Source organism: Miniopterus schreibersii (assembly GCF_964146895.1).
Source record: "Miniopterus schreibersii genome assembly, chromosome: 3".
Lineage (NCBI taxonomy): Eukaryota > Metazoa > Chordata > Mammalia > Chiroptera > Miniopteridae > Miniopterus > Miniopterus schreibersii.
In genome coordinates, this window is record NC_138103.1 from 64,977,129 (window position 1) to 65,004,689 (window position 27,561).

The window sequence follows — 27,561 nt, forward strand, 5'->3', positions numbered from 1 at the left end:
AACATCCACTGAGTCTTTTGTGCACAAGATTCGTCTCAGGTGCTGGGGACACAAAGTATGCGTGTACCCCACCATCCCTGACCACAAACAGGTGAGTTTTAAAAAACCCCAAACATTTCATTTATACCTTTAGGCACAGTCTATGTCATTAAAGGTGATCATCATAAGGAATAACAAAATATTTTGTGTAGATGACAAAACAGGAGCTATCTTACCATCCCAGGCGTCAAACATGTCTGTTATGAAGTAGTCAATGAAGGAGATCTGTGACTTGGGGATGCTGCAGGTGTTCCGGTCAAACACTGGCATCACCACAGGCAGTCCCTGTCTCTTCTCTTCATCAGTCTGTAAGAGACAACACTGCAGGCTGTAGGGCACACAGGAACTGCTACATGTTACAGCACGGTCTCGTTTCTCAGAACAATCCTGGGAAACGGGGCATCGACCAATCGTGCGTGTGAAGAAACAGGCTCAGCAAGGTTCTGGGGCTTCTGAAAGCCAGCCACCCAATGAGATGCAGTAACCAGATTCAGATCTCTGACTCAAGTCCCTTCTGCTATACCCTGCCCCGCCTAAAGTGCCGGGCATCTCGGGTTCATTCCCTCCTTCCTGAGATCTGCTTTCATTATTGCAAGGTCAAGGCTATTTTCAAAGTAATACTAACAACACGAAATACTAACACGAATGATACTGACATTTACACCGAGGGCACAGAAGCAATGATGGGTGATGCTGCTGATACCTCAGCATGAATCAAAGAACTGGCGGCACGTTGTACCACCAGTCATTGTATTATTCACTGTTACATGCTGGCGGTTTAAAAAGGAAGCGTTTCACTTAACATCCTCACTGAAGCAGCAAGAATTATGAATCTTATTAAATTTGGACCTTTAAATATCCATCTTTTTAATCTTGTGTGTGACACACTGGGAAGAACAGGGAAAGCCCCTGCGCTGCACACCCGATGACGCTGGTGGTCTCGAGGGAAAGCCCGCGTACAATTCAGCTGAACTAGGCTTTTTTCAAGGAACACTTTTTACTCAGAGGAATGACTGACTGACACTGTGCTTGTGTCTCAGACTTGGGTACTGGTCATGCGGTTCGCTCAAGGCGTGTGTGGATCTGGGTATTTTGCGCACTGAAGCGGATGTTTATATGCGTCAGGCCCTCCTTCGGTGAGCTGAATGTTGAGATCCACATGTCCTGGTGCTGTGCTGAGCCAGAGGCCAGCTGATCAGAGGCCCCATTTGTAACTTTTGGTTTTGAGGTCACATTGGCTCGTGAACAGTAGTACATTCCTTTTTGGGAAATGTACTAAAAAAGCTACATGAAAGAACTTCAAAGTGGTTCTTTCTCATTCACGTACTTTGAGAACAGCTAGGAGCAGGATTTCAAGTCCTCTAGGGGTCCTGGGAAGCCCATTACCAGCCTCCTACCCGCTTTTGGCTCAGCGTGCTCATTCAGGTTGGTCAATCAGGCAGCCTTAAAATATCCACTGTTGTTCAAAGAGTAGTTGGGTGTTTTCCCCCCCTCTTCTTTCTGGCAAGCCCAGAACTGCGTGCCCTACTTTTCTTCAATTCAGGGGCTCTTCCCAGCCTTGAAAGCTGCAGCTAACTACTGGGACCTCGGCTGGCCATTCCCTTCACTGGCCCTTTCAGATGTCGCCAGCTAGTTATTAAGGTACCTTAGAGGTACAGGCCAGCCATATGGACCCCCCCCAATGCATCACCTGTAGCTACTACTTGTGTGTTTGTCTTTCTGTGGCACATACACACATCTTCCCTGAAAGCAGGCGTTTATTTCAAGTGACGTCGCGCGGTCTATCACGTTCTGGATTTTTCTCCCTTAACTCTTCTTTGTACTGCCAAAGTGAACTAGATATCGCTGCTCTCCTTATATAAAAATTGAGATTGTTTTCCTCCTTACTAATTTTGCTAATAATGCTTTGGTGTCCCAGAAAGTCCTTTCCTATGACCACATTTCTAAATCCTTAAAACAACAAAAAACAGCTCTAACATCATTTCCACAAAGCCCCTCCTTTATCTAGGAAAAAAAATATTTCTGAACTTTCTTAGAACTTAACACATACCTCCTTTAGAGTTCTTTTTTTTTTTTTCTCACCGATGTGTGGATCTACCTATTTCTACATCTCTACTGTATTGTGAGCTACCCATGGCTTATGTCTGTGTTCTCTATAATATACCATGGAGATGATAACCTCGTGAGTGAATACATGGTTTCCCCAGTTTTTGTAGAAGTTCAGGATCTAACAATTTGAGGATGAAGGGACACCTCCAAAGGCTAAGTTTATTCCTCTCCCCCTAGAGAGACTTTGCTCCTTCCCGGGGGAGCCGTGGGCTAACTGACAAGGAGAATCCTCAGAGGGCCATGCCCCTGGCCCATTCCCGGGGGAGGAGCGAAGCCTCCCTGCAGAGGCCACGCACCTGCGCGAAGTACTCCTCCGAGATGCGCCCGGCCCATTCGATGCACAGGTCCAGGGGCCGGCACGGGTTGGCCACGTCGGCGCACTTGATCATCATGCGCTTGATCAGGATCTGGTTCTCGGGGAAGTTCTTCCCAGTAGGGCTGCACTCGCACTCGCTGCCCTCCATCTGGAAACAGGAGACAAGGGTTGGCTCAAGGTGATGGTGAAGCCCACGAGGGCTGGCTGGCCGCCCGTGAGATGGCCTTCACTGGGGCCCACCGAGGCGAGACCGTGACTCGGAAAAGGTTTTCCCGTCATTAATTTCACATGTAATACCCTGATGTGTTCTTGTTAAAGAAAACCTCAAGCAATATAAAAGCAGAGCTTGAAAGGTCAACATTCCTGTTGCCACTCATGCACTCCCTCCCGCCCTCCCCGGGGGGACCGCTGTGGCAGTTCTGTTTTGCTTTGTTTGCAGTAATTTGGTATGTAACCTTAAAGAAGGAGAGCTTTTCTCCCAGTTTTATCAGATGTGTAAAAGCAGAACTTGTTTTTTAATACATTAAAGATGGGGAAATAACACACGTGACCCTTCAATTATTTCCTCACTAAGGTGTACTTGTGCCTACCCATGCCCTCTCTCCTGGGACCCTCTGTCTCACCCCTGCTCACCCACCTCTCCCTACTTGGCTGCTTTCTCTTAGGGGATGTGCCCGCTCGTGCTTTCTCGGCCGCTCTTCTGACTGGGTGTGAGGGAGTGTGAACCATATAAGCTTTGGGGGTACTAGGAGCAAAGGGGGGCCAGGGCAGGGAAAGGGGTGTTCGGCATGTTTAAAAAGACTGGTCATACACTAATATGTACCCAGTGGTGTGTGTCAGAGGTTCTGAGCCAAGTGGCCAGGTCCGTGAGGAGGCTCATGTAAATGCAACAACACACCTGCGATTTTGAGGTCCCCCAACAGTTCAAAGAACAGAAACAGAAAGGGTGTGGATCTCTTAAATAGCACCGTTTATGCTAGTGTGCTGTCTGCAGGCTCCTCCTCTCATATTCCTTGGATCCACCTCCTTCTGTCACCACTGGTTTTATCTCAGGGCCTTTCTTTCAGGGAGCTCAGAGTTGCTGTGGACACTGTCAATCAGTTCTTGACCCCAAGGAAAACAAGTGGCCAGTACTTTCAGCCCTGCTTTACCAACTTCAAGCAAATAACCACCTTGCATTCAAAACAGAGAAAATGCTTTGAGGCCAGAGTAGACTCTGATGGAAATACACTCTGATGTACTTACTACATGAGAAATGCTTACCTCCGCTGCCATTGGCTTGTTGATGCTGTTCACAAACTTGTTCACATGCTCAAAGTGTTTTGTCATCTCTGTTGCTAAAACCATGTCAATAATAGCCTGGCGCAGTGTTCGATAATGGTTCCTGAAATAACCAGAAGACAAAGAGCCTTGCTCACATCATGTCTGGAATTAGAACCGTTCTGCTACCTTTTCACCAAAACCTAGGAGGGAGCTGGACACAGAGTTACAAAATGAGTGCAAATCACGGAAAAGTTGACATGGTCATCTTCCCCTGAAACCAGGACTTGTGATACTATTCCATTTTCCCCAGCGACAGCTGACCTTTCCTCTGATGATTTATGAATATACATAAAAAGCACCTTCACACAGTGGGCACTTATTTTAGAAGGTGATTCCTTTCTACTCTACAACATCAAAACAGAGAGGTGGAAGGAAATGACAAGTTCCTTTCCTACAAGCTGGCACAGCAACCTGAGGAGCTGCCCTACTGTGTGCATTGCAGACAGTGATTCTTAACTGTGTAGTGGCTGTTGTCAATAATAGTCGTCTTGCATCGGTAGCCTTTCTGGTCATGGCACAAGGGGTTAGGTAGATAGATCGGGGTTTGAATATTACAGAAGAGTAGGATCTATATTAGCTATGCACATTTTGGACCAAATTTCAAGGACCCTTTGGTGTGGATCACATGTCACCATGGATGTTTTGGACAGGACAAATGTCGTGCAAGGCAGAGAATTGTCATTTTTTTCGATGCTGGCATTGGAAGAATATCTTCTCATTAATAAGTACTTCTCTAAATGACAATTAGAAGTTGTAATGGATGGAGCAATAACCCTGCCCAAATTACTGTCCAGTTCTGATCACCATCATCTCGCGTCAACAGCCAAGATGGGGAGCTGAATAAAATTGGCTACTGGAAAGAATTCTTTTTGTGAAAGTTTTGAAAACAGTCCTTGAGACTGATGAAACTTAAGTTGAAGGTAGAATAACTGGTCTCTATATTTCTCAGATTTCTGGAGACCAAAGTGATAAGTTCATGTTGACGAGTGGGCCTTGAGGTCTGAGTGAGCGCTGTGCTCTGCACACTGCCCTCTCCCAGGAGCCTGCTCTCCAGCCTGGCTGGTGCTCTGTGGGAAATAAACTCAGCCTGACTGTAGGGTTGGGGCCGGCCAGAGGAATCGCTCCTGTCTGTCCATACTGGCCAACTCTCACCAGAAGAGGGCAACAGCGAGGGGGGACCTGCCCAGCTGGTGGGCTCCTGCAGCCCTGCTGGGACCTGTAGTACACTGTCTCCTCATGAGTTAGGATTTTAAGTGGCCAAAAACTGAGCTGGGAAAAGACAGGGAAGGGTACATTTTCCTTGAGTTACATAAAAGATGTCCTCCTAAATGGGTAAAAATATCTATTATACTTATTAGTAATACAATCAATATTTATAGAGTTGCTGTGTATAAAACATTTCCATGAACTCACTAAAGACCAAATGAGATTTAAAAAGATGAAAGCAGTCTGAAATACAATTACGTTGTAAGGGCAAGGTTGTTATTTCACTCTCTGATACAAGGGTACAACTAGTCTTACTCCCCCCTCCCCTTCCCCCCAAGAGGAAGCTAAGCACTCGTAGAAGTTAAGGAAAACTAAGTCTCCTACTTGCACGTCACAACCTGAGCACAACCAACCTGTCAATGTTCTTGAAAATGTTGCACTTGCTGTCCTTGACGGTCAGCTGGAAGGCCAGGGCGGTGTGGTGGCTCTCCAGGACAGCCGTGTCATTGTAGAGCACAGCAAGCTCACTGCCTGCATTGCAGAGGAAAGAGTTGGTCCTTCCCGGGTGATCCACGTCATGGACTGTGGCAGCAATCAGGGCGGCCACCTCATCCAGCTGATCCAGGCTTCCCTGGGGCCAGGGGAGGCAAAGCCGAGTGTTACCCACTGGGAGTAGGAGACCTTCACTCATCCTTGTCTCTTGGGAGGGGACAGGCCTGGGGAGCTGGGATTATAGGAATGTTCTTCCCAGCCCCCTGAACCTTCTCTGACTTCCTGGAAACCACAAGGCTGTCTAGGACGCACTGCACCACCTTGCTGTGCTGCGAATTGTCTGGAGGCTATAAGGGAGACCTAAATTCCCCCGAGTCCACGGGCTCCAGTTCTGCAGGAAGCCAAAAGGGCCTTTCCAAATGCCTGCCGTGGGTATTGCCATGACACCCTCCCATGAGAGGCCAGAGCAGAGAGTGGCCTGGATCACACACAATGCTCATTTTATCTGCATACTAATGAAAAGATGTTGAGAGTGTGGCAGTAAATGGCACATATATAACACAAGTCTTCACACAAAGGTAAAAGGTTAGAAAGAAAACCTAGCAGTACAAGAGGATCACAAGTGAGAAGGATTTTCCCACAAAGATTCAGCTCTGGGCTAGCAGGTGGTAAAGGTAAAGAGGGAAACACTTTCTAAAGCTCTCATTATATAACTAAAGAACACAAACCAGAGGATCAGGGGATACAAATGTTTTCTCAGCTCACAGCTTTAGGAGGAAGTTACCAAATGGGCTACTGTTACATGAGACACTGTCCTTATGAATTCATTCACCCAGCGATCATCTACTGGATGCCGACTGGGCCCAGCTGCATGCAGGATGCTGGAGCTGCAGTGATGAATGGTCCTGGCATCGTCTCTGCACTGATGGAGGCGATAACTTATCGGGGAAATACAAATTAGTAAAAAAACAAACAAAAATCACCTACACAAATAAAAGTAACTTCCTGTGAGAGGTGCTAAGAAGGGAGTTACAGGTGCTTTGAGACTAACCATGAGGCCTGGTCTGGTCTGGGCAGTGCTGTCCATTCAGCTTTCTGTGGTGATGGACATGTTTCTATCCGAGCTGCTCAGGACAGTGACCTCTGGTCACAGGTAGCTAATGCGCACTTGAAATGTGAACAGTGCAACTGAAGAACTGAATTTGTCATTTTATTTAATTTTTAGTTAAATGTAAATAGGCCCACGTGGCTAATGGCTACCGTGTTGGACAGTGCAGGTTCGGAGGGTGGGCAGGGATGGCCTCTCTGAGGAAGTGACTTTTATGCTGCAGCCTGAGGTAAGCAGGAGTTATCCTGGCAAAGTGGCCAGGGAGAGAATTCAGGCAGAAAGAACAGCCTACATGACGCTCCTGAGGTGAAACAAAGGACGTGGTTGATTCAAGAAACAAAGCATCACTGCAGGGTAGTGAGAGGGGAAGTGTCCCCAAGATGAGGCTGCAGAGGTGCGCGTAAGATTTGACATTCCCAAGTTGCTCCATCGGCACCAGAGGCAAAACTGCTCAAATGCTAACAGGTGAGAAACGGAGTGGGACGCTCAGTCCCGAAAGCCTTCTTGAAAGCTCTCCTACCAGGAGGGAGCCATTCCATCTCCAAGCCTGACCTGGAGCTAGTGGGCAATCCTGGCTTGGCCCAGGCCACATGGGCAGGTTTCCTGAACGGGGACAACAGTCCACGCTACTCTTTTTAGCTCCTCAGACATCGAGTCTGTAATGCTCACAGCAAGCAAACATTCTGGCCCCCCTCTGCAGCAGTCAGGAGAGGCCATGGTCACCTCCAGGTGCAGACGGGACCCAGAGCTGCCCCAGCTTGGGCTCCACGTTCACTGATTCTACCTGTGCAGCCAGGACCCATGGGGCCCTCAGCTAGTGCTCCTGGAGGAGGTTCAATCCTGCTTAGAGCCTAGGACCAGTTTTAAAATTCTTCAATGAAATACATTCATGGAACTGGAGCAGACAATGCAAGCATCGGATGAGACATGCCTTTCCTTCCAGCTTACACTTGATTTAAACCTGGCCCTTTTACAAAAGTACCAGTAACGGGCCACACCCTGCAGTGCTTATGGGCACTGTCTGATCAGGCGATGTCTGATAAGAAATGGGGGAGGCGGGAAGGAAAACTGGGCCTGTGCACTAGTGTGTGGGAAAAGCAAGGCCCTTCCTGTGGGAGGGTGGGACTGTCTGTGGGAGAAAACTTCTCCACCAAACCACTGCAGGAGAAATTCCAAACACTGGGAGGTGCAGACATTTCTGCCTGTTTTATTCCTTCTTTGGCCAGCAGAAGATCTGGATCATCCTCAGGCAAATTGGCCAGAATGGCCTCCCTTCCAGATCAGCCTTTGTGCCGTCCCTTACCTCGGTAAATACCAGGGGCATAACGAGATGCTGGCTGTCCTGACCACTCCACTTGCAGTGGTTCCGGGGAACTGGCAAGGGTGGGGAGAGGATAGGGTCCATACAAACTGAAGGGGAGGGTCAGCTCTGGGCATGCTGCCCATAGGGCTGGGCTGAGGATGTGGAGCTGTGTCACATGACATTAAGCATTTTAGCCTTGCCCGGGCCAGTGTGGCTCAGTTGGCTGAGCATCGTCCCATGTACCAAAAGGCTGCTGGTTCGATTCCTGGTCAGGCCACGTGGCCTGGCTGCAGGCTCGGTTCCCAGTAGGAGGCATGCAGGAGGCAGCTGATCGCTGTTCTGCTCTCACACCGATGTTTCTCTCTCCCCTCTCCCTCCCCCTCTCTCTAAAAATCAATAAAAATATTTAAGGAGAAAAAAAGAATTTTAGCCTTAACGTATAAGGAAATTAGGGGTGACAGATGTGGGAATTTGGTAAAAACACATTTCCCTGACTCTCTTCATCAGTGGCAGCAGGTCTGGTAGAAGAGGCCTCAGGTGTAAGCCCCTCACACGGACTAACCGGTGATCTTGGGCTGCTGATAAACCTCTGAGCTCAGAAGCCCCTTCCAGCCCAGTTCTCCAAGGTCCCTTGCAGCTCTAAATTCTGATTCTCTGGCAGGGGCGCCAGAGTTAGAGAATGTCTTTTGAACTGTAAGCGCACTGTATTTCGCCTTAGGCTTGTTTCTATTGCTGCTATTTGAGAAATTCAACTAGAGTCTGATGCATTCACAGAATTCACAATGTAAACACAAACTCTTATTTCAGGTAATAAAGTGACTAAGCATTCCCTAATTTATCAAACATTTAATCTTTTCTAGAGTGGTTCTGCTAAAGTAAGGTTCATGTTTAACTCAAGACTGCAGTAGCTGTGGATCCTTTGGTCTTGGAGTCATGCCCTAGGTCCTGTCCTCAGCTGGCAGTGGGCGACCTCAGCTATACAATATCTACACAGTGCAAAATGCAGGCACGTGCACCTGGAGTAGGAATCTGGAGGTGTCTCAGCTCCTCAAAGGAAGGTGCTGCAGAAACAGGCAGATATCACCTGTGATCACACCTTTTTCTAAAGTAGGAGACAGAATTCTTCAAAAGCATCTTTCTTGGAACACATTCTTTGCTTTCTTGCCGATGAAAGTGAATACCTGGATTTGGCAACACTGAGGAGAAAATTCCTCCTCCCCACTTTGGTGCCATTCCTGTTCCCTCTACCTTTCCCACTGCCATTCTTCTCCTTAAGGACCAGGGCCTTAAAGCTAAAAAAAAATCTAATGTCAGGCATTTGCTAATTCATATGAGTTTCAGTCTCTATACAGTACTTCTCTCAGGGGTATCTACAGTCTGAGCTTCAGTTCTAATTGCAGCAAAGGAATTACAAGCTTCATCGTGCAAATGATGAAAGTTGGGAAGATGGGAATCTTTTGCCAGCTGCACATGGGGTGTACACAGGGCTGCCCCACCGGTCAGCACCTGTATGTGACAGTACTGACTTCTAAGTAAGACAAGGGAACACGGAACTCTTTCAGAATTACACACAGTCATTAGTATACAGACATACATATCCACACCTACACAACGCACACACGTGTATGCAAATCTGTGCGGTGCTGAAGAGCTCATTATTATCTGGATTAAAATTAACCAATGGCCAGATTCTGATCCTAAAACTTACCCTCTAGACCTAGTAACCATTTGCCATGATAATTCAATTCTGTCCTCTAGCCCAGTATCACAAAGGGCTCCCAGTGAACATTTGGAGAATGGGCTCATGGACCAGCTAGGCGTGTAAAGGACTCTACAGTGGCATAAATCATTATTTTAGGCATTCGGGGGAGGGGGGGACTAGGAGAAAAGGCTGTCTTTACACCACCAAATGACCAGCGAATTTGGTAACGAAACAAAAAAATTTGTCAAATTAGTTGCAAAATAGCTATTTGACTAATATATGTCTTAAAATGAATTATTGGATCTCCAATCTAGGCAGGTAACGTGATCACAATATCAAAACTCTACCTTCACTCTCTCCTTTCCCAGGAAGAAGGCCGTGGCATGCAGGACGTCCGCGGCATGTGTGGAGTTGTGGTAAGCATTGGAGGAGTGGTAGTTGGCTTCAATCACTTGGAGCCAGGCCCGAAGAGTAGTTTCAGAACAGCGTAAAAACTCACATACTCCGAACCGGGAAAAGACCTTTAAGCCCAGGTAAACCAACGGCCTGGAAAACAGGAAGATAAACCCAGATTTACTGTGTTCACTGGCCCAGAAACTGCTTTCTTTGATGATTCTGGGAATGGAGGCATTTTTCTTCTGATGTTACTCCAGATGCACAGGGGCATAAAAACATCTCCTCCCCTGTTAGAGAAAGAACATCTCCTCACTAGCCACCTCTTTGCACCTAGGTGCCTCGTGGTGGTCAACCCGAGTGATTTCCAGATTGTCTCTAAGTCCTATGCCCTTCAGTGGCTCTAACAACCAGAAAGGTCCCTGGTAGTTCCTCTCCATCTCCACTTCCACAAAAGCTCTGTGCTTCCTTCGTGTCCCAAGGAAGTTACCGAGCTTAAGGACAAAAGGAATGGCTTGTGTGATCTCAGCAAAGTCCTATCATTTAGAGTTATGTTGCTTATTTACAGGTGAGAGGCATTCACATCCTCAGAGACTAACACCCCTGGAAGAAATAGCCTTCTCCCGCTATAGAAGAGGACTTTCTGAGCCATCTAACCTTTGCCCTGCCTACAGGACAAACCAAAAGAAAAGTCTATAATGCTCTCAAACTCATTTTGTAAGGGGGGCTTGAACAAGTCTGGGGCTGAGAATACTTAGAGCTCTAGGCTCATTAGCACAAAGGATGGACCGGGGTGGATGTGAAAAAGACTCAGTATTTCCTCATCCTGGGTCATCGCCAGACTGATCCCACACCTTACCCACTAATACTCTCTCCATAAAGGAGCTCACTCAGGGGCCATAGTCTCTGCTCATTTAACACTCCTCTAGGGGCAAGAAAGGCACTACCTGTGAGGTGTCTTGTGGCAAGGACTCATGTCTCCCTCAAAGTCTCCACATGTGAGGTCTTGAGCATCAATCCTCCCTGCCTGCAGCCAGAGAAGCCACATACCTTTTATGTGTAACAGCCTCCAACTCAAAGATGTTGAACTCCCAACTTTCCTCATTATCAAGTAACTGAGCGATACAAGGGGGTACGTCGTTGATGGTTATTGGCATCGCAAGGTGACTGTGACTCTGGTGCACGTCTGAGCAAACAGATGGGTGGGGAGGCTGGTTAATTGTGGACTCTTGAGTGCACTTGAGCATCTGTCAGCATCTTCATGGCTGCTACTATAAAAAGAAAGTCTTGGACTTCCAAAGGTAGGAAGATTTTCATTTCAAGGTTCTTCTCTTACATTAATAAATTTCAAGATCCCCAAAGAGAAAAATAATTCAGTTTAACTGTTTAAACATACAGAGATGTGCAATTCTTATTCTGACAGTGTTCAGAGAAGTAATTTTAATTAGGAGACCTGGTTTCAAATGTAGACAGGCTTAAACTCCAATGAGACCAACAGGAAGTAACACTGAGGCCCCCTCCCCAGCCCCGCCCTGCAAATAATCACAACACTGGGGAGTGCATAGGCCGGAGACGGGTTGTAAGTAACAAGTGGATAGATGACAACTTACTCTTAGTGAACACATACTCGTTCCCTGACAACCTTCTCAAGCCATCCTAGAATAAAGAAGGGTGCTGTTAGAAGAAGGCTGTATATGCCAGTATTGTTTTCTCATTTCTTTCATTAGCCAAAGGGACTTGAATCATGAGTAGCCCCCGTCAATCTGGAACTCCAAGTCGAAGCTCAAAACTAAACCAGAACAATGGCTACAAGACACAGGATACTCTCCCTCCCCCGGCTCTTAGCCCCAGGAGATGAAGAATTCAGAACAAAGTGGAAATGACTGCATTCAGGTCTCACACTGAGCTGTAAGCTGGCTCTAGTCTCCTGCCATCTTGCTTTTTCTGGGCCACATTAGTGCAATCACAGAAGTGAACTTGCTTTGGTCTGGATACATGTGATTTTGAAGGGCATTTCCTTACCCTCACAGGGGCTGTGTTATTAGATTTACTTATTAGGGAGCCAAAGCTGTGGACCACATTTGGGAATTCCTTAATGTAAAGCTTTACAAAGTTTGAGCTATTTTTTGACTAATATCTGAATTAATTTTTTTTCTATCTGGATGTTCTGTTTGCAGCATGAGAATTGCTGCTAGTCTTTAAAGGAAAAGTTTCTGGATTTGAGATCTTTGGCGGGACAGCATAAAGGAGTGGAGAGAATTCCAATGTTCCACTGAAGGCTCCTGAACGTGGACTAGTCCCCAGATGTTCTTGCATCTCCGTTTCCTTCCCTTCGTCTTCTACCCCTGAATGCCTAATTTGTTGGGTCTTTTAATAATTGTTCATATAATTTATAGTTGTTTGTCATCCCTAGAAAGTGTACGCTAAGGTTTAAAGTGTTAAAGTCACACCTTGGGTCCTTAGGCCAAGAGCTTAATGTTTTTGACTGAATAAAGATCAGTCGTAGGGGCCTGCGCCGCCCCGCCTCTGAGGCAGGTACCACAGCAGGTCCTCGGTCTTTTCTTTGCCTTTCTTTCTCCTCCTGCCTAAAGCTACAAAAAAGGGGGAATCCTGCCCTGGCTCCTCACAGCGTTACCTGGAGAGGAGCCCCAGGACAGGATGCGGCCGGGGCAGGAGGGCAGGGGCTTGCTCCAGGAGCCAGAATCCTTCGGCTGCCGCTCCGCCGTGGCTGCCCCCAGAGACCCTGGGGCCTCCTCTCTCACTGAGGTCTGCGCTGGGCGACCAGGCAGTCAGGGGCAGGAGAGGGGCAGGAGAGGGGCAGGAGGCTGCTCAGGTCCCAGGCTCATCAGACACCTCGAGCGGGAGCAAGGAGACTGGACCAGAAGGCCGGTCGGCACTCAGCTCCTAGTGGCTGGGCAAGATGACAGCCTTTAAAATAAAACTCATAGATGACTCTTGGACTTTGTTTTGCTCCCAGAGTTCTCCCAGCTTCGGCCGGCCTCTGATACGGAACAAAATGAACAATTTGAATTTTCCTCTGAAGAAATAGATGATCACAGCCAAACAGATCACAGCAAAACTCTAGAACAGGACAAGTCATTTGAAATCAGCTACTGTGGTGGCTACAGTGCTGTGGAAGTGCTGGCAGGGGGGGCACCCCCTGTCCCCCACTGCCCCACAAGCCAGAAAGCTCCATACGTTTTTATCCGATTACAAAGGGAACTTTTATAGGAGCTTTTAAAGAAAGGATTCTACACCTAAGATCTTTGAAACCAGTGCCATAGTCTAAGTACAAACCCTTTCAATTATATAAAGAGCCTGAGGTCCTAGGAAACCCGGCCCTAACCTCAATCCAATACTGTACCAGGTCACGGGAAAAGTAAACAAGGGCCCGTGCATGTCAATCAACTGCCTACTAACTCCTCACTGAGACAGGAATTCTGAAGGCCTGTCTCCCATTGCTACAGTCAGTCATCTTACAAAGCTTCTACAGAGAGGTAAATGCAAGAATTCCTAACGCCACACACACATTCTAATGCAGATGCTCCTGGTTATGCTGACATCACCCACACAACTGAGCTGTTCTGCAGTTACAGGTAACAGTACAGGTTACACACACTCTGCAGTACATCCAATTTCTGGTTTTCCTCAGCACTCACAGTCATAAGGCCTCCGACGAGATCACTGGTGTGAGGATCTTCATCTTTGGTACCCAGCTGTGGGGAGTACAGTTCTGTGGTCCGTAAAATTTCTAAAACTCTGTCCAAGGCTTCTGCTACTGTGACTGGGCTATTTTCTTGGGCTGCGTTGATTATATTTATAACCTAAGGAAGTAAAGAAAGAAATGATTTGAGGATATTAGGATTCTACTTCCCATATACCTGGAATCCAAAAGAAATCAGACGATAACACATTGTTCCGAGGGATGGATGCCTCCACAGCCCTGTCCCTTCTTACTGATGAATATTGTTCCCTCAAACTCGCCCTTCCCCTGGCGTCTCTACTACCTCACTGACTATATTTCCTCAGGCTCCTTTGCTGGTCTTTCCCCTCTAGTTCTCCCACAGGGTGGAGATCCTCAGGGATTGGTGCTGGGCGTTTCTCCCACTCTACAGGCCTTCCAGAGATGAGCTCTTTCATTTCCAGGACTTGGACACATACCATCCATATGCCAAGGACTCTCAAATTCACAGCCCAGCTCTGAACGCTTGTTGACCTTTAGACTTGCATATTCAATTGCCTACCTGACATATCCATTGGAATATCTTGCATGTCCAAACCTAAACTCATGGTCTCGCTCCCCTTTCCCAAAAGCAAGCAAGTAAATAAAACAAAAACATGAAATAGAAGGAGTTTTGCTCCTTTCTCTGGCTTCCACACTGCAGTAAAAATCCACTTCTATCCATCCTGTGCCCAAAGTAGAAGTCTCAGAGGCCCTGGTTTACATATCACTTTTCCCCCTTCTCTCCCCACCCAGACAATATAATTAATCACCAAGTCAAACTGATTCTACCCTAAATATTCCTGATCTGTTCATTTCTCTCCACCCCCCTGCTATAATTCTAGTACAGCTAACACCATTTCTTGCCTGAAATTCTAGAACAGCCCCCTAACTGGCCTTTTCTCTTTCACTCTTGCCATCTCCAATCCATTCTCTGCATATCTGATCATGTCACTCTCCTGCTTTCAACCCTTCAGTGTTTTCATTTACACTTAAACTCAGGTCCTCAAATGCTTCTATCCCCCCTTTCCTACCCCAGGGCTTCAGCCCTTGCTGAATCTGCTGCCTAGGATCCTCTTCTCCCCTCTCCCCTTCTTACCTTTGCATGCTTCGGGTCTCACGTCAAACATTACTTCCGCTACAGACAGACCCCTCTCACCACCCAAAATAGGGCCCTAATCTAATTTCCTCTCATAAACCCTGTTTTCCTTTACAGCAGTTATTATAATTTACAATTATATATTTATTTATTGTGTTGGTTTAATATGTTTTTTCTACTAGACTGTAAACTCTGTGATACCAGTGGTATATGTCATTCATCATTTTATCTCCAAAACATAGCCCAGTGCTGGGTGACCCTGATTGTAGAGTGGAGGCAGCGCCTGTCACTCACCTTTGTGATGGGAGCCTCGATGGTCATGGAATGGATCCTTGCCATGGATGGATAGCGACGATTCTGTAGGCTTGGTGCTGGAGAGAAGTCAAGAAAGTTGTATCTGGTGTTGATGGCTCAGCTAGGCTAAGTGCAGCAGAGGAGCCCATCATGAACTGGGGACCTGGTTCTCAAAGGACTCCTGGCCCCCACAAAGCAACAAATTCACCCATCTCTTAACCCTAAAAGGCTAAATGCTTGGCTGCTACTTGGAAAAGATGGTCTGGCCTGGAACTTTGGTGGCAAAAAGGCTTTATGAGTCCCACGTCTACAAGGGGAATTTTAGAGAAGGTTGATGGGATCCTGAGACCCCATCCCAGCAGCCTAATGATCCCACAGGGCTCACTTCCCCATACGTCACCAAAGCCCATCTTGGGCAGTTCCATCTCTTTCAGTCAGTAGCCACTGTCCATGTAACTGGATAACTGTGCAGTGTGGGAGGGGTGGCCTGGTCCACTGGGGCTGCAGAAGCATGAATTAGGGCCAGGCACTCCACATCCCTGAGCCTTAAGGTTCTTAATACCCAGAACCCATGGTGGTTCTAGCTCTAATCTGTAGAAACTTTCATTTTAAAATAATTTTATTTTTTTGAACAGGTAATGCTTACATGTGGTTCAAAACTCAAAGGGTAGAAGTTTTACTTTAAAAGCAGCGTTCTCATCAGATTTTCCTACCATCCTTGTGAGGGATAGAATCTGTGTGTTAGAGCTGGGATCACTTAATGCAGCCAATACCAGTGGAGCTGGCCTGCTGCTCAGCCGTCTCTGTGGTCCTCTCTGCTGCCAGAGTAGCCACACTGCACACTCTTCGACACTCTTCAACCTCCGCTTCCCCACGCTCTGTAGAGACGATGACCGTAACTCAAACTCTACTGTGAACACCGAGCTCATGCGGCTGAAATGCCCTCATTCCCTATCCTCTCTATCTAAAATGTTGTCTATTTCCACCCTCCATCTGTTGGAAATATAGTTCAGTCCACTTTCCTTACATTCTTGGTCCCGGTCCCTTGCATGTCCTGTGATGCATCCATCTTCCTCTATGAATTATCCATCTCATCTTTAGTCTTTGGTTCCTGCTAGCTCAGCCACTTCCCTCCTACTCAGCTTTCCCAAGGTGACCGGAGGGACTGGAAAGTCCTTCGCTCGCCCTTCCTGCTTACTCCTTTAAGTTATCCCCACTTCCCTCCTTTCTGTCAATCACTCAGCACCCCCTCCTACCTCTAGAATTTGTCCTCATTTGGAGAGTAAAAATAAACTGAACGAGTGAAATCCATGAGTCTGCTCTCAGCTCTTAAGTTCTCTGATCTCTGCAGCATTACCACTGCTGGCCATCTCCTTTCTTGCTACCCTCGTGTCCTTGGTCCATGTGGCCCTGTGTTCACATGGTTCCCAGCTCTCCTGTCTTCTTCAGTAGCCTATTTCTCCTGCCTCCCTCTCACTGGGAGAGTACTTCCCAGCCTTGGACTCAGAACCTCTGTTTTTTTGTTACACACACACATGTGCACACACACCTGAGAGATGCTCCTCTGCTTGTGGCTTCATCTGTCCCCTCTAGGACTTCCAAACACACATCTCTAGCCCTGAGTACCAGTTCTGCATTCCAGCTTTCTTGGCGTCTCCATTAAAATAAAACTTATCTTTTCCTGCCCCCTACCTAGTCATACATGGAGACCTTCCTGTTTCTGTAAATATTACTTCTATCTCCCCAGGCACATAGGGATGAACTTTCAGAATCACGTTTGCCCTTCACATCTCCCTGCAAGTCCAATGGGTTAATTAGGCCTGACTGACCTCAACAACTGTTCTGCTAAATTCTGCCCCACAGTTTAGGCGGGACAGCTTACTAAGGGAGCTAAGGGTGTGTAACAGGTATGCTGACAACGGGTTTGCGCTGGAGTTGGGAAGCCAAGATCTGCTCCCCTCTCTGCCACGAGCACCCAAGGGGCCCAGACACTGGAACTGAGTGGCTCTGGTGGTTACGATGCAACACACTCTACTGCCTGTTGGGGGGGAAGCCAGTTTCACTGAAATCCTGTTCCTTGGGGTTTGTTTATATGCTGACAAATTATTTAATATATTCTGCTGTAATTTTCTACACTTTAAAAAGGTCAAGAAAATCTGAAAAACTTCTTACCATCACTGCCTCGAGATGATATTGATTTCACATCAATGGACTCTCTCCTCCTGTTCTTGTATCTGAATGAATGAGACTCTAAGGATTTCAGATGAGTAAGGGAGTGATTAGTTACCAGCTTTCAGGTGAAGTTTGGACACATTAGCCCCCCCCCGTCTCCAAAGAAAACCAAGGTTGCTTCTTAAGCACTATAAAATATTTTTAAGAAATAAGAAACCGCTTTCTCTTCAAATTATCACCACACAGAGTTTTCAGTCATATTGGTGGTAAAGCGATGCCCTTTTCCTGTGGCACCACACTGCATAGTGGGAACGGGTTTACGATCAAGGGCTTGCTCAGTTCCATTAGGAAGCTCTTTCTTAAAATTAACATTAAAACTTGGGGAAATTTAGGGGGCTTGTTTTGACTTGAAGTACAAATACGTTTAATTGGATGGAGAAGGCTCTTATGAGGGTGTTTGAGGAAATAAAATACTAGTGAAATCCACAGAGAGTTGCATTTACTTGAGAAACTAATTTGGACCAGTTCTCTGAAAAGCCAGCCTCTAGGTGGTCTTCTAGGTTCTCCTGGGGATGCGATTTCATCAAGTGATGCAAACTGCCGATCCCAGGCAGGAAGAGAAGAAACAGCAGTTTTATAGTCAAACAATTTCCAAAAACGACACTGTCACTTTTGTCTCCATTTTCTGGTGGGGGGGGGCACTTAAAATTCTACAATGAGTCTTTGAAGACTGAATTTAACACTCAAAATGTGCTGTGACACTAATGCAAGACCTGAGCCACCAGTGAGGGTGCAGGATAGAAATGTCGGGCTGCAGAGGTGGCTTCAGAAACATGCATTTCCAGGGCGCTTGCTTCCTGTGGGGCCCCACGCGAGGAGGAGGGAAACTCAGCCCAAACAGAACTGCTCCTTCCTGTGCTCACACAGGAGGCGGACATGCAGCTTCCAGCATTTCTCAGACCCAGTAAATGTTATTTCAAGAGAGAGAAAAAGAATAATGCTTTTTAAAAGAATTGTCTGGTAACATCAAAGAAGGTGTAAGAGAAATCGTTAAGAAGACCAGCTCCAGGGCCAAATTGGCAAAATTCAGGTCTCCACTGCCCATCTAGTAGCTGTGCCCCTCTCGTGTCCTCCCCTGTCCCAGTGTCCACTTCTGTAGAGTGAGGACAGTTGCAGCACTTCATTCATAGGCTGTTGTGAGATGTAAACAAGTTAACTCACGGACAGCACTTGGAAGAGTGCCTGCTAAGTATGCAGTTCGTGTTGCTGTTACCAGCCTGTTCACTAGCACATATACCTTCTTTTTAGGTACAGGTGGGACCATATGATAGTGCTGCTCTTCTACTTGCTATGGCCAAGTCATAGCACATCTTAGACACTTTTCTAGATCACCTTTTTAACCATTTACTTTAGTGTCCTAAAAAATCTGATTCAATTTTAAAAAGGTTAAATCAGTAACTAAACCTGAATTATATTTTTACAGCATGAAGTGAAAGGCAGAACTATTATAAAATTAATCTGAACACCGCAGCCTTAAATGATCTAACAAAATATTTACTATCCCTTTGCCTAATTTTGTCTTCCAGGTCTGCCTTAATAATTTTTCCAGCCTCGAATATGAGTTTCGATATTTCTGCATAAAGACAACCACAGGTGGTGGTACTTTAAGTAATACTGTTAGGATCATATGGCATCTTTCAAACCCGTAGAAACTAACAGTGGTCACTCGAAAGACATTCATTTTTGGCCTATTCAGGGACTTACTAATCACATACATTCCTAACATTTGCTTAGCATATAATAATTAAATTGAACTTAGTGAAGATTTAAGATTAAATTCAAGATTAAAGAGTACAAGAATTCCTCAAAATATAGTTTCTAAATAAAACTAAAGTAGGAAGTTTCAGAGCTGGTGCACCAGACTGTCTTGTTGAACCCTAAATCATTCATCAGAAATTATTCAAAGATGGATAATGTTTATTCTTCCTGATTTTATCTCAGCTAAAATTAAGAGAATCTATAGCAATAAAAATTGTTTAAATTTTGAGAAATTATTCTTCAATAAAGGCCATTTAAATCAAAGAATTTGTTATTCATTCTCTCAATAGGTGCTTGTGGAATGAATTTAAAACCCAGAAAAAAGAAGATAAAGGAGTTTTAAATAGCCGTACTCAATGACAAAAAGGTACAGTGTCATCATTTTAAAAAATAGCTACCACGTATCGAGCACCTACTGTGTGCCAGACATGGTGCTTTAATACTTACTGTAACTACAGTCATATCTTATGTGGTCATGGCAACAATTCTAGAAGCTACACAGTACAATGCCCATTTTACTGAGGAGGAAATTTAAACTTGGAGAGATTGCATATATTGCTCCTGGTCAAAAAGCTAATGGTAGAGCCCATGCTTTCCAAGATGGGATGGTTTAAATTAATCAATGTTTTGTGAGTATTTATTGAGTGTCTATTATGTTCAAGGCAATCCCGGGCACTGTAAAGGATATGAAAATGCTTGCAACAGATTTTGGCACCCAGAAGCCCTTAAGAGAGTTAAAATAATACTCTTTCTGTAAAGTGTTAGAATAAATAAACTAAAACAGCTGAGAGAGAAGAGGAAAAGAGGAGGAGAGGAGGGGAGGGGAGGGGAGGGGAGAGGACAGGAGGGGAGGGGAGGGGAGGGGAGAGGACAGGAGGGGAGGGGAAGGCAGGAGAGGAGGGGAGGGGAGGAGGGTGGGGAAGAGGAGAGGATGCTAAACAGGTAAATACCAGGCACTTCTAGATATAATGTACATTTTCCCCTTGAATCCTCTTAACCACAGGATGGATGTTGTTAATTCACTTTACAAAGAACGAAGCCAAAGACCGGAAAGGTCAAACGAAGTCTTTCTGACTAGGCTAAAATACGGCCCGTCCTCGAATCAAGGAGAGGGACTCAACAATAGCCCGGGTCTGACTTTATGCATTAGCGGCTAGAAGCCACTAACAGGGGAGAGAATGGGTTTTGCGTGTGCATGAACAAGAATTTTAAATCTTTGGTAGTAGACTGATTTTTCCCTCTAATCAGAGAATACCAGACATTTCAAATGTAGACGTCGTAATTTTATGGCTGAGGAAACCAAGGTCAGACAGTCCGAGTCTTGCCCAGGGTATGAGGCGAGGGAGTGGGAAGCTGCACTGGTGACTCAGGGCTCCCAACTCAGGCCAGGGCCCATCATGCTTCCTAACTGTACAGCCACTGGCTGCTGCAGAGGAAGGGAGATGGACAGCGGTGTAACAACAGTCGTCGCCCCGGGCTTCTGGGCCACTCTCCCTCCATGGTCTGCGCAACATGCTCTCTAGCCAGCAAAAGAAAACCAGGAAGGGGTGGCATTAGGTAGAAAAGGTTGCCCTGAATGAATAGTCCAACTTGTTTTTTTAAGGGATTCTGCTCTTATTCTGGCTTCTAGACTTCTGATATCTGCACTCAGACTTTAGCAATCCCAGTTCTGGGGTGGTGACTGTCACTCTAGACTTCTGCAGACTGAGTTATAGACTTGGCCCCCAAATGCTGCCTAGGTGTAAAAGAGTGAAATTGAAGCATTCTCACCTGTCTGAGAATTGTCTCCAGAATCACGATGAATCTTGTGGATCTAAAGTTGTTCAAAAGTTTGGTAAAACAAGAGAGAGAGATTTAAAATGTCGTATGAACTACATGTCCAGTCAAACAATTTCATCATAAAGCTCTGAAGACTTCAAGAGAGCGAGAGGTTGCACAGATAATGTGAACAGATGAAAGCTGTGCACCAAGTAATCCTATTATAAATGCTCTGTTATGTCACGCATTCAGAATGACTGCGCCCAAGACGGGAGACGCTCCAAGGGTCCACTTCCTAAGCAGGGCAGCTAAACTCTCATTTTGACAGTCTGAAGAAATGCAGAAGGACCAAAAGCTCTAACAAAAATGTAAGATTTTTATAAGGCTAATATGTAACCTGTTTATATATATATGTATATATATAAAATAAAATTTATCTGTAATATAAACATAATACCAATGTAAGCCTAGGATTTCTAAAAGCCTTCCTAAAAAGCTCTTCAGATGCTTGGTGACAGACAGGGTCAGTTTACAAAATGTTTCCTCGCAATGAGATCTGAATTTTAGACACAGTTTAGCACCTAGCTCTTTCTCATGATCAATTTTTGTGTGCTGCTGATTTCGTGCTAATGCTCAATAAGTATCTGCCATATGACGGATGAAGCAATTAACACTGGAAATAAATTCTCTTTCTTTGGGGATCTGCATTTCTTGTGTTTACAGCTGACTGAGACTCTTACTGAGGTGCATCTAGCTCTATCACACTTATAATCATGCTGGTTTCCTGCCGAATCCATCTACTTCTAGTAGCTCAGACCAGCAAGGTTCCGTGGCCACTCAATGAACAGGATAAGTTAACTCAGAAAAAGAGACAGGTGAGTGTGCAGGACTGTCTCTGAAGGACGGTTAAGGTGGTTTAGCAACATCGACTGTGACAGCCAGAAACCCCATGTGTATGAGACACAGGTAAAATGTTCCAGCTAGATTGAACCACAGAAAAGCCATGTAAAACTGAAGGGTTAAGACAGGGGTATTCTATGAATTATTCTGCACAGTCCATTCCACGTAATGACTGAAACAATTGCATGGCCAGCCTGTGTGAAATCTTGTCTTAGTGTGACTAAGGGCTATGACTCATTTATTCCATAATTATGGGAGCTTTTTATTTCTTTGGTGAACAAGCACTCTGTTTTTCCTTTACAGATAATGACCATTTGCTACAAAGCTACTAAGTGCAGTGTGACTTTTTGATCTATACATAATGAATACAACTTCTGCCTTGCAAATTGTTTTTCTATCAGCTGTGGTTCAAAAGCAAGTGACCATTAAATACTTAGCTTTTCTCTCTGAATCACAATACATCTCTCCCTTAGGAACAAAATCCCCTGGCTGCCCAGATTACACACAAAAACCCTTCTCCCGTAGTTCACTGGCCCCCAAAGGCCAACCGACTGAACTGTGGAGCTCCTGGAAGGTCAATGTGGGCTTTGTGTTTTGTACAGATGGAACCAGAGGAAGCCCAAGGTCCAGTGGGCACAGCCCAACCCTGCCTTTGCAATGAAAATGAACCCTGCACCCCCACTCCCAGGGTGGGGTAGGGTCAAGTGTAGAGGGAACAGGGAGGAGGGAAGAGGAAAGGTACGGTACCAGGACCATCTGCTGAGGAGGCTCTGGTTTTCCTCCACTTAGGATGAGGCATTTGGCACTTTTTGAGCTGAACACACAACATCCACTCCAGCCCCTTCACCCCTGAATTGGCTCATCTGCCTCTGATGGGCTCTCTTCTGTAAACAGCACAGTGACTGGAACTACTCGCCTGACCAACCAAATGACCTTCACTGGCTTCACCAGCAGAGTCTGCCTGGCTATCTCAGCATCTGCTGCCCAGGACCCCATTTCATGACTCACTCCATGATCCCCTCAGCAAGAACAGCACCTGAGGACCTTCCCCCACCCACCGTCACACCCCAACAGGGTTAGGTTTTTACTGAAGCTTTCCAACTCAGGTTATCTACACATCTTTTCCAAATACCCCCTTTTACAGCTGAAGATTCACTTGGATGAAAACATTCTTTTAGAATTGAAATTTTTCTTGGAGGTCTAAACCCACCAGTCATTTATAAGTTGGTATGAATGATTCTGATATAGCAGGCAGTTAGAGAGACATGAACAGAGCAGGAACAACAGGCCAGGGACAGGTCACCAGGGTGGAAAGCCCCAGGTCCTAGCAACCAGCAAAACTGGGGACACAAGTATTGTAGGGTGGGACCTCACCCCCAGGGTGATCTTTCCTCCTCTAGCATATTGCTGGTCATGTGGTTTAGACCCCTGTGACTTTCATATTACTGAACTGTGGAGCTCCTGGAAAGTCAACGTGGGCTTTGTGGTCTGTCCAGATGGACATGTGGTTTGGACCCTCCCCGGACTTTTCCTTCCCTGGCATGTCGCCAGACATGTGGTAGACCCTCCTAGAGGAGGAACGAGGGGGTCAGAGATTAGCCTCATATGATTCCCTTGCATGGCTACATCCCTTAAGCATTAAGTATTCAGGACAATGAGGTTCTGACCCACATCAAATAATCTCAGAAACAAAGCCTCAGGTCTGTTGACCACAGAGTTTTGGTCAAACTAGAGATAATACTTAGGCCTCAGTTGTGTTTCAGCTCCAGGCCCAGAAAAGCTTTGAAACCAGAAAAGCGATGCCATGGCTGCCTCAAGACCAGATGTAATGATTAATGACCCCTTCCCTTAGCACTGAACAATCAATAGAGACCACGACCCTGAAAGGACACACCTGGAAAACAGATGAATATTCTTTCGAGATCCTCCCCTGAGACCTCCCCTAAAATCCCCACCTTTAGGAAAGAGATAAAACTCCTTGAGACTAAGGAACCAGTGCACATGTGCGCTCTCTCTCTCTCTCTCTCTCTTTCTGGAGCATGCCTGTGCCTTTCTTTCTGCCTTCTTTCTCTCAAGGTGCATACCTTTGCTTTTTTTCTCCCAAGTTCCAAGGACCCTTCTTTTGCCTCTGTAACTCTTTTCCTGAGCTTATGCAGCTCAGCTCGCTCACTTCTTCCACAGCTTACTTCTACCTCTGTGCTTCTAAATAAACTTTTGCTTGTATTTGAGCCTTGGCTCTGAATTCTTTCTTAGCCAAAATTCAAGGACCAAGGTCTAACACCTGGTGCCATTTGCAATTAACAATTCCACTAAAATTATTTTCTCATACTTCTTAGTCAAGCTCACTGAGGCAACAGATAGGGAATGAATAGTTTTGTAGTTGACATTCTCTGGTGGGCAGCATAGGAGAGGCTTGTGGGCCTGAGCACTGTGGGGCTAGAAGACAGTGGGACCAGCTAGCTCTCCTTGAGACAACAGCAGCCATCTCTGAGATGACTTCCATGTGCCAGCAGCTTTACATTTGCAACCTAGTCATTTCAACACTCTCACGAGGGAGGAAGGATCCTCTTCCTTAGACAGATAGGGAAACTGAGGTTTGAGAGGTTAAGGGACTTGTCTGAGCAGCACAGCTAGTATGCAGCAGGGCCCAATTTCAAGCCAGGCTTCCTCTAGCTCTAAAACCATCCCTCTTGGTCACACCGTTCTCTACAGTGAGACCCAGAAGGGAAGTCCAGGCCAAGGCTTGTTAAACTGGGGTGTGAGGACAATATCCCCTGGGTCAGTGCAGGGCACCTGTTTGAAATATAATTTTCTTTCAAATTTTGGGGAAGGTATGAATCTCTACTATTGATAGGATTTTTTACATTCATTCTAAAGCAAAGCAAAAAAACCCCCACAGAATTTAGTGTCCCCACGCCAGCCAGTCTCTCTGGAGGGGAGTGCTTTTGTTGTTTTCCCTTCTGTGAAAAAAAGCTTCAAGTGTAGAATATGTCCACATATGGTAGTGACTGGGAATTCTGATACTGTGTGTCCTGGGGATCCCACAGGCAGAGCACGAAGTTTCCTCGAAGTGAACGCGGCCACCCTTGGCCTGTGCTGCCCTTGGCCTGTGCTGTCCCTGCCAGAGCTCAAAGCAAGTCCTTGGAAGCTCACAGCTTGTTCTTGGAAAGAACACTCATAGCTTTAAACCTTTAATTGCTTAGAATACGATAGGCTCCCACGAATGTTGCTGTCCTTGTGCTACATGCTTTGTTTATACATACCTGACTATGCTTGGCTCTAAAGAGCACTACAGATTCTGTGTGTGGGTGTGGGGGGGGGGGGGTTGTGTGCGTGTGAGTATGATTTCAGGGTCAGGGTCATTTGACTGTTTTCCTCTTATAGAATAATCATTTAAAAATTATATTTTCTCTACACGTCCACCAGAATGTCTAAAGCTGAAAGGAAACCTTGTCAAGGACGTGGAACACCTGGAGGGAGTATGAAATTGTACAACCATTATGAGAAAAGGTCTGGCAGTCTCTCAAAAAGTTAAACATAAACCTATGACCCAACTCCTCAGTATCCAGTTCCACTCCTGAGTGTTTACCCAAGATAAACAAAAGCATATATTCACAAACACACTCAATCAAAGGAACCCCGAACTGGAAAGAGCCCAGAAGTCCATCAACAAGAGAAATAAACTGGCAGATTGATGCGATGGAGGACTATTCAGCAACAAAAGGGAAAGATTACTGATACGTGCAATGGGGATGACTCTCGAACCATTACGACGATGAACAAAATAAATGAATAAACAAACTGAAACAGACTCACAGGCACAGAGAGAGAACAGGCGGTTGCCAGAGGGGAGGGCATTTGGGGCGCTGAGTGAAGGAGCTGGTGAAGGTAAGACGTGCAAATCGGTAGTTACAGAACAGTGGCGGTGACGTAAGTAAAGCATAGGGGAGACTATCAATAATGCTGCGATAACTATGTAGGGTGCCAGCCGGGACACTGGAAATATCAAGGGGACCGCTTTGTAAAGTGTACGATCATCTAACCACTAAGTCTACACTTGAAATCAATACAAAATAAAATTGAAAGAAGAAACATTATGATGAGTAAATGAAGCCAAACACGAAAGAGCAGACACCGTATGAGGCTCTAGAACAGGCAAAACTAATATATGGTCAAATAAGTCAGAATGGTGTTACCTGTGGGGGTAGGAGTGGAGGCAGGGCGAACTGGGACCTTTTGGGATGCTAAGGTTTAGTATCTTGATGGGGTCTGATTACAGAGGCATATGCATTTGTCAAAACTCAAGGAATGCTATGCTTAAGATTTGTGCATTTCACCGTACGTAACTTTTACCTAAAAGAGGGAGAAACCCCAAAACAAAAACATATTAATAATATGCATGCTAAAGTACCAAAGAATAAAATGTCCTAATGTTTGCAACTTAGTTTGAAAGCTATCAAAGAAAAAGACGGACTGATAGATGAATCGAGGCATAGATGGACAGATATGTGATAGAGCAAAATACTGACCCTGACCTTGATAGAACCTAGGAAGTAGGTACATACATATTTACTTACACTTCCAACTCCTCTATATGTATGAAAATTTTCATTAAAAAAACATTGGGAAAATTACATTACCTGTTCAAGAGAATATGAATTGATGGCTAAAAAACTGGAAGTCTGAAATATAACTCCAAATTCTGTGAAAGTAAACGAGCTGAAAGAAATTGAGAACTGAACTGAGTGAAGTAAACGACATGTAATGGTTCCTGGGACCCCTGAGCCTGCACATGAAGCTGATGTTCCACTTCAAACCATAACCAGGCAACTGTAGGCAACAGCTGGCAATCTTAGAAATATAAGACTTGCCTAGGTTACTATGTGATACATTGACTTTAATAATTTTATTGATTGAGTTTATGAATTATGGTCCTAATCCCTGATCTCTCCTATGGGTGGAAAAACTCCAAAAAATAACAATATAAAAACATCTCTATTAATATGTGCTAAAACCAACCTTTTTAAAATGAAAACTCATGAGACTTTTAGCAATTAAAATGAGTTAAGGTCAGGATCAATGCAATAATAAGCAAGCAAGCAAATAAGTACTAGATATTCCTTTAACATTCATTTCAGAATCACCTTGGGAATGTGAATACTATTTGGTAGAAATGTCTGAGTCTGCTTTTGTCATAACTGAATGACAAAGTTGTAAGAGGTATCAGTTGCAATTAAAAGCACCAGGTATCCTGGCATGTGACCCTGGGGGACATCCTTGATGCTTCCTTTCTCCCATATATATTTGATGGATGTGTAAGCCCATCATCAAATCCTGTAAAATCTCCCTTCTAAATACTTCTGGGATCACCCCTTCACTTGTCTCCATTGTCAGTGTGCAGGCTACGACCAGCTCATCCAAACTCGGCAATGCCCCCAACCCAGTCCATTCTCAATTCTTCAACCAATGTAATTTTGCAAAACATTTAATCCTGTCACTCTCCTGCTTAAAACTTGCACTTCCTGTAAGTCTTGGGGTTAGTCCCATAGCCTGGCTATGAGTCTCTCCAGCTATATTGCTGACCCTGGTCTCCGTCCTGGGCTCTCAGCTTGCAGGCCACACTGGCCTCCTTCCCACCCGTCTATTTTTCCTATGCGCCTTACTACCTCAGGGCCTTTGCACATGTGACTCCTTTACCCAGGAAGCTTCCCAATGCATTCTCCTCCCTTTGCCTATTTGCCCTCCAGATCTTAGCTGAAAGGTAATGTCCACAGGGAAGCCTTCCCAGATGTTTCCTGCCCAGAAGTC

General features: G+C 45.6%; 1 protein-coding gene across 1 annotated transcript in view; it reads right to left on the bottom strand.

The window, feature by feature from the left end:
- The window catches only part of PDE8B (phosphodiesterase 8B), a 175,562-nt gene that overhangs the window by 5,295 nt on the left and 142,706 nt on the right, over positions 1-27,561 (bottom strand). The window contains exons 11-21 of the mRNA XM_081133703.1: positions 20,866-20,908; positions 17,278-17,355; positions 15,106-15,182; positions 13,651-13,815; positions 11,602-11,647; positions 11,042-11,177; positions 9,946-10,144; positions 5,407-5,624; positions 3,728-3,848; positions 2,445-2,612; positions 216-345 (exon numbers count right to left, since the gene is read on the bottom strand). Coding sequence (XP_080989829.1) covers positions 216-345; positions 2,445-2,612; positions 3,728-3,848; positions 5,407-5,624; positions 9,946-10,144; positions 11,042-11,177; positions 11,602-11,647; positions 13,651-13,815; positions 15,106-15,182; positions 17,278-17,355; positions 20,866-20,908 — 1,381 coding nt within the window. The remainder of the gene's footprint in view (positions 1-215; positions 346-2,444; positions 2,613-3,727; positions 3,849-5,406; positions 5,625-9,945; positions 10,145-11,041; positions 11,178-11,601; positions 11,648-13,650; positions 13,816-15,105; positions 15,183-17,277; positions 17,356-20,865; positions 20,909-27,561) is intronic.